The sequence below is a fragment of the Pagrus major genome, chromosome 5 (assembly GCF_040436345.1).
Source record: "Pagrus major chromosome 5, Pma_NU_1.0".
Taxonomy (NCBI): Eukaryota; Metazoa; Chordata; class Actinopteri; order Spariformes; family Sparidae; genus Pagrus; species Pagrus major.
The window spans coordinates 4,402,933-4,411,055 of NC_133219.1; the positions used below are offsets into that span (position 1 = coordinate 4,402,933).

General features: G+C 36.8%; 1 protein-coding gene across 2 annotated transcripts in view; it reads left to right on the forward strand.

The window, feature by feature from the left end:
• Positions 1-4,420, forward strand: part of tncb (tenascin Cb) — a 38,787-nt gene extending 34,367 nt beyond the window's left edge. For both annotated transcript variants that reach the window (XM_073466593.1, XM_073466594.1), the window contains 4 exons: positions 118-214; positions 948-1,109; positions 2,056-2,219; positions 4,310-4,420. In XM_073466593.1, the coding sequence (XP_073322694.1) occupies positions 118-214; positions 948-1,109; positions 2,056-2,219; positions 4,310-4,420 (534 nt within the window). The remainder of the gene's footprint in view (positions 1-117; positions 215-947; positions 1,110-2,055; positions 2,220-4,309) is intronic.
• The last annotated feature ends 3,703 nt before the right edge of the window (positions 4,421-8,123 follow it).

Sequence of the window (8,123 nt, forward strand, 5' to 3'; positions counted from 1 at the left end):
TTCTTTGGCTTTTTTGAAGATATCAAAATCAATCTGTCCAGTCTATGGGTTTATGGGACTGTCTGGTGATCAGTAAAATCTTACATTATCCATTTCTTATCATCTGTCTCTGTCCAGGTTTTCCTCAGACGCCAGAGTGGTAGACTTGAGTTTTTCCGCAACTGGAAGAATTACACGGCTGGCTTCGGTGACATGAATGATGAATTCTGGCTGGGTAAGTTCTGGCACACACACATATACCAATACAACACAATGTCACACCCAAACAAATGTATACGTCCATTGTCCACATCTCCCTAAACGACATATATCACTGTTCCCAAAATAATATGACTGTTGCACAGTACCAGTGACAGGCAGAGCAGACCTTCACCGTACACTCACAGTTTGGTTAAGTTTAGGCAAGAAAACTACTTTTTGGTTTTGGAGTAACATTTTAAACTTGGCTTAAAATAACTATGTTACTCATGTCCTTTGAGTCATGATTGTATGTACATTATGCACGTAACTGAAGTGATATTATGTATGTGATGCAACTTAACTACATCAGTCAGTTAAAGAACTCACCCTTGACTTCTGGTTCACACTGGACATGAACACAGATCTCTTGGATGAAAGTCCTGTTGATGTTTAACCCATTCATCCACCCCAACCCCCTGCTGATCATTACTGTCTGTCTCTTATACTACTTCACATTATTATTGTTGCTGTTGTTGTTATCATTACTTTTTATTGAGAATTTTACACTGGCATACATATATTGAATGTGAAAATAGATCAGCTTTGAGGCTTGAATAGATTTATCAGCCTTCAAATAATGTTTGTCTTATTAAAGGAATGTTTTTTGGGTTTTTTTAAGTTTTTGGTCATGTTATATAATGTATCATCTGATAATCCTTTCTTACCAAAGCTATCACTGAATTGTTATTATTGCTGTTCATCCTCAGGTCTTTCAAACCTTCATAAGATCACAGCTGGTGGACAGTACGAGCTGCGTGTCGACTTGAGAGATAAGGGAGAAACAGCCTACGCTCAGTACGACAAGTTCTCTGTCTCTGAACCTCGGACCCGCTACAAAGTCCACGTAGGAGGATACAGTGGAACAGCAGGTAATGCTGACTTTATTCTGCATTTGGTCTCTTAATACATTCTGACTTCACAATTCTGGAAGGCCCAAACCCATTATTTCCTTCTGAAGTCATAAATAAATCTTTTAAAAAAGCTCAAAAATATATAGTTTCATATGTATTTGTGTTAAAAAAAAGCTGACCAGCTGTTTCATTTCCCTGAAACAGCTGGTCATGGTTTTTATCAAATGTTTCCACCCAAACAGGAGGAACTGGTGCATGTGTTGAACAGTGTTTGACACCACAAGAGTGGTATCCTCATTATTTTATTGATAAAACATAGGATATTTTTTAAAAAAAAGGATTTTGAGATGAATGCACACCAAGATAAAGATAAAGCATAATAGACAATACAGACAAAAAAAAAGAAAAAAATATGATGAAAATAAAATTATGAAAAACTACACATAAAATTGGGTTATAACAAAAATGATGACAGTAATGATTAACAGTAAAATGTTGATCACACATAAGAGCTAAAATAGTATCAATAAAAACTAAGTATCACACAATCAGTGCAGCCATGAAATGACAAAACGCTACAAAAAAGCCAGACTGAATATAATACTAATAATTGGCTGAAACAAATTCTGTATGCAAACTTCAAATGTTAAACCATTGGGATTAAAATAGTTTTTTATTATTCAAGTGTTTCTATATTAAGACTGTTTGAGGGATCATCATCTGAAGTGTACAGAGAATTTGTTTTATATGCTTCAGAGTGAAGCAGTTTTCTTAGTTAATAAATTGTTCTTGTCCAAATCGGTCCATTTTATTATTTGAATAAAATGCAGTTTTGGTTTCTTGTTGTTTCGATTTTTTTAGTTTATGGGGGAACTTTTAGCTTTTGTTCATTTAATACATAAATGTAAAGGTTCACCTGTCCCTAACATTTCGTCGGCTCTCTCTCTGTTGTGTGACTTTGTAGGTGACTCTATGACTTACCACCACGGTCGTCCATTCTCCACCTATGACCACGACAATGACATTGCTGTCACCAACTGTGCCCTGTCCTATAAGGGAGCGTTCTGGTATAAAAACTGCCACCGTGTCAACCTCATGGGACGATATGGAGATAACAGTCACAGCAAGGTACAGTATGAACAGAGTACAGTTACAGTATGCCTTACATGTTGAGTGATTCTTAAAAATAATCTCCCTGAGGGGTTCCTGGGGTCAATTAGGGTCCTTGTTGGAGTTCCATTAGTCTAGTCCTGAAGAGGGTTCATGTAAATTCGAAAGGGGGTTCCTAGTGGGTTTTCATTGGCATACTAGTAGGATCCATGAGTCATTCAGAGTGTTTAGAGCAGGGGTCTCAAACTCAAATTAGCTTGGGGCCACTGCTGGTATTGTCATCTCGTAGGAGGACCATGATGTGTTCAAGTACGACAGAAAGCGCAATATTTCAGAAAATTTTGTATACATGAAACCTTACACTGAACTAACAGGTGAAATACATTTGTACTTTTTCTTGTCAGAGACCTGGCAGCACTTCTACTTATTTAACAAAAAAAAAATGCAAAAAGACTACAAACAGTAGTACATACAATATATGTATGTATATATACAATATATGTATGTATATATATATATATATATATATATATATATATATATATATATATATATATATATATATATATATATATATACACACAAATATATATATATAAGCCTTTCACTAGGCTTGTGGCGGTAGTCAGTGTCCCAGTGTTTCCTGGTGTTTTGCCGAACACTGCTCACATTACTTGCCCACCGCCCCACCATCATTTAAAAAATCAATAGTTGGATGATGGATGCTACGAGGTATGTGCTCCATGCAGCAGCAGGGCCAGCAACAGAGTCGCAGCACAGACTAAAAGGAGTCTCATTTAACTTTTAGCGTGGAGAGAGATAGGAGAGCTGACTGACAAGACGATGGTGGAGGATTTGTTGACAAAGCGAAAAGCATAAGCGCCTGTTTGGCAACAAGTTGTATTTAAACTCAGTGATAATAGAGAACCTGATAACGTTAATGAGGGAGAAGGAGTTGTTACCTCACTGAGAAGATGGAGGTTTCATCCTGTTGCCTGCAGCTCTTCATGAAACAGCTCATTCTTGTTCACTACTCAGACAGACCGAATAAAGAGGTCATATTATGCTAATTTTCAGGTTCATACTTTTTTTGGGGGGTCCAAGTAGAATAGGTTTACGTACTTTAATTTTCAAAAAGTACATTATTTTTCTCATATGGTGCATTGCTGCAGCAACCCTTTACACATATATTTATTTACACAATAAATATATATATATATATATATATATATATATATATATATATATATATATATATATATATATATATATATTTATATATATATTTATATATATATTTATATATATAAATGTATAAATATATATAAATATATATATTTATATTACGCCTATTAGTGATGCATTTAAGTAACAGAAGTAAAGGCTCGACCCCAAACCAGGTGTTTCAGGCAGTGCAGCAGTGTTTTCTGTGGGAGAGAGTCACTCCCTTTGGCGTGGACTTTGGGCTTTTTCACTTTGCAGACCTTTTACATGCACAAAAATGCTTCATAACACAATAAAGTAAAGGCAAAACCCTGCCAGATCTGCTGTCTACAAATGCAGAAAGTGACCACTGTTTTGCTCCGTAGACGTATTTTTGATGAACTTCAAAATAAAAGTAAAGCTGGATCAGTGATTCTCCTGCTGGCACGTGTCTGAAGAAAAAACACCGCAAAGACGACGCAGCTGGTTTGTTTGGGAAGAGGGTTTACTCAGGACAGAGTTTAGAAACTGAACTTAGTAACATTTTCTATCTTATGTTGTTTATTGTTGAATCACTGACATGTTTTTTGTTGAACTGTGGAATCTTTATAACTAGTGATTTACTTTGATTTAAACTACATACTATTTGTGTTCACTACAACACAGCCACTAACAACAAAGGTCAACTCATTAAGGGTCGTTTGGACTAAATCTTACAGGGAGAGTGTGTGTGTGCCCAGAAACATTGGCTTTGGACATAATTTTGAGTTCCCTGAATAGTCCAATATTGAACAACCAATGTTGACTGCTTTGACCCACTATGAATCTGTGACAGGAACATGGCTAAGTGCCTCCACTTTACTACTTCAAGTTCTACTAACATCATTTGTCCATCTCCTCTCCAGGGTGTAAACTGGTTCCACTGGAAAGGCCACGAGCACTCAATCGAGTTCGCCGAGATGAAGATCAGGCCATCCAACTTTAGAAACCTGGAGGGGAGGAGAAAACGATCATAAATGATCCACCACCAACAAAAACAACAACAACAACAACAACAACAACAACAACAACACTGCTCCTACTCTGTCTGGACTTCCCATAAACCACCTCAACTCCCACACCCACACAACCCGCAGCAACCAAAGCCACTGCCAAGAGCCCCGCTGCCTGCCTCCACGCAAAACCAACACACCTTCCTTCCTCTCATTGGCTCACAGATCAGCCTCGACTCCATAACCCCCTTCCCCTGTGATACGGTGGTGGAAATGCTGCCAGTGTGGAAATCAACGTGCATGTAAAAAAACTGGACTTAAATCAAGCCCACACAGATTCTACTCACGCACCAAAGAGAGCAAAAACAACTCCATCACACCTGATTCTGATCCTTTCTCTTGTGTTGTAGCATTTGTGAGGAGGCTAGTGTTCAGCTTGGGCATTATGTTGTGTACAGTTATTAATACAATCCCCTATTTCACATCCAAGCCACATTTAGAGTTTAACAGAAAGGACAGGTTGTTTATAGTATAATGTGGTCTTGTTTAGGTTCAGGGCCTCTTTGCAAAAACTGATAATACAGTGATCATTCAACTGGATTATCCTAGAAATGTTATTCCTTGTACTGTACATGTAAACATCTGACTGAAATGTATGAAAAGGAAATTCCTCAGATGGCACTGCTCAGATGTCTCATATCTTCATCTAACTTGCCATTTGTTTGTCTTTGTGCGACTAAACTGGTCTCAGTGTCACTTTATCCTCCCCAGATTCCCTCATCTCCCACAACATAAGCCAACATCTGATGTGATAAAAATTGAAATGAAAAGAGAAAAAAAAAAGTTCCATGTCCACGTGGGTGGCAATGTTTCCATTTATTATGTGAGCCCCTGAAGGCATCATGCCACAGCCACAGTATTGTGTTTTAAAAAGCTAAAGAACAGAGAAAAGAAAAGCTGATGTGTTTCGATTTGTTTTGTTTGTCTTATGAATCCGAGGCAGGACCTGTTATTCAGTATATAATGAAATGCGGTGAATACATTTTTTTCCTTTCTTTTTGAAAAATGTGAATACAGTGCATACATGTGGAACAAGAGAATGTCATGTGTTGTTCACACAAAAAATGTTGATGCTCAAAACATACTACTAAACCACTGACCATCTAAAGAATGCCTGTGTAAATTAAGTTTGTTTTTATGGTTTTGTTTGTTTATAACTGGGTGAACATCAGGTGTTCTCTGTCAACTGTATTACAATAAAACAGTTCATTTAAAAGGAACTTGTATGGGCTGGTTATTTGTTGACGTCAGCTCTCAGCATATCTTGACCTGAGGTCCACTGTCCAGCTTTGTTTTGCCTGGATGATCTGACACTTTACTGGTTACACTTTATAATACAGCACACACACACCTGTGAGGAGCTACTTTGAAACAAGTGAGGAACAACACAGGAGCAACCATCATTATTAAATGGTAAATTTGTAGTTATCTAAACTTGTTAACCAATGAAATGCTTTATAAACTTTTTATTATGCAATTGTGAGGATTTATATACATCAGTTGCACCTTCATAATGGCCATCCAAATAATGTTTATAAATTAACTAACAGTATTTATTAACATTTACAAAGTATGATAAACATCAGGTAAAACTAATAAATGGTTTATAAAGCATTTCATTGTTTGTTGACAGTGAAATAACTACTAACTTAAGTTTAACTACAATGGCACTCAGTAGAGCCCATACCTCCACCAAGGCCCAAAAGTTCCCTTGAATTCAATCAAGCCTAATCCAATATAAAACTCAATAGCCCCATATCCCTCTAACTTTAAACCATCCGTAACTGTTAGCCATGTTTTAAGATGAAGATTCAGGATCTGCATCAAATTGTACTCACTCATAGATACCAGCCACCTAAATACACCTGATTTTTTCCTTCTTTTTTTTTTCATTAAGATCCGTGCATTGTACCCTGAGAAATTGAGAAACGAAAACGTATAAACACGCCCTATCTGGCAACCTGGGTCCGTCCCTTTATCTGGATCTGCACCAAAAGTTAATGGGATCTATTCTGGACTGAAACCCATCCTCCATCCAAGTTTCCTGGAAATCTGTCCAAAGCAACCAACAAACCTGTGCACGCAGGTGAAAAAATAACCTCCCTGACAGAGGAATTAGCTATAAATTGGTTATTGTAACGACTCATAAATTACTTCTTACTTAATCATTAGTCCTTTTTGCCACCCAAAAACTTACCTATTGACTTACCATTTTTCTGCCCCCCTAAAGGAAGTACGCCACTGAATATGTGAATATTCTTACTCAGATTTGGGTGTTTTAATGGAAAATCTCTCCTCACTAACCCTGACAGGAGAAACTATTGAAATAGTTTTTCTACCCATTGACGCTAACGTTTTGTATGTTAAGAAACAAATTAAAAATATATTAATAATATAATCATTTGAAAACAGCTTTTAGAGCAGAAATTTTTAAAAATATATTTTTTAAATATTTTTAAATATACGTTAAACATTATCTAATGTAGGCATCTGATGTTCTGCCTCAGCCCCCTAACCACTTCATACCAAATTACTTTCTTAATAACACACCACACGTAGATTGTTAACAGGTCATTTAGGCATCATATTCAAACCACATATAGATTTCTATTCATCATCCATGTCAGATTCTGTTGCATGTAATGCTGATTCCTTCAAAATAAATGTGAACAGAGTACCATCAGAAGTAAGCTGAAGGATTAGACAATGCAGACGAGTGCAATGGAAATGACCCCAAACAGAAAATGCTATCACAAAGTATTTTGGAAACAGAGTATAATACAGACTCTGATTGATAATGTCACTTCAAGACATTCACAGTGTAGTTCCTCTGAGCGTATCTACAGTGTAATTTGGTCGTACAAATGAGTACGTAACCTCCAACACCGGTTCCTGTGGTAGCATACTTAAATGTAGGTACAGCGGAACATGGGAGTAACAACTGGTCATTTACAAGGAATGAAAAAAATGAATTGACTGCAAGTATTTAAGCTGCTTGGTACCTTCGGGACAAACAACAAACACTGTGAGTGTTTTGTAAGCACTGGGTGCTCATGGGATACAGTGCTGGTACATTTAAATAGGCTACCAGTAACAACCAGTGAGTATTATCTATGTACAACAAAACAGGGCGTTAGTTCAGAGGGATTACTGGTAAATGTGAGGATATTACACTTATTTTGCGGGTTGTATTAGTGTATTTATTATTTACATATTCACAAAACGTGTTAATGTCAAATATAGTCTGAAAGTAAAGTGACACTTGTAGAGAAACACAAACATTCAAAACTATATTAAATTAATCTTAGTATTATTATTATTATTATTATTATTATTATTATTAGTAGTAGTAGTAGTAGTAGTAGTAGTAGTAGTAGTAGTATTTCTTGTTGTGTTGTTTAAATTGAATCATGGGAAACATACTAACTGGCCTACATGTAGTGATTTTTCTGGAGAATAACAATAATAACAATAATAATATGACCTCGCTGTGTGAAGTCCCGCCTTCTGTCATAAATGTGTATAAAGTCCACCAATCACATGAGGCTCTGACGGTCTCTTGAAGCAGACCTGTCTCTCTTTGGTCGGGCTCAGTCGGATCTCGTGGCACTCACCGTCTTTGGCAGCGATCCATTTCCTGGTTCGTCCTGCTGGGAGTGGCCGCTGC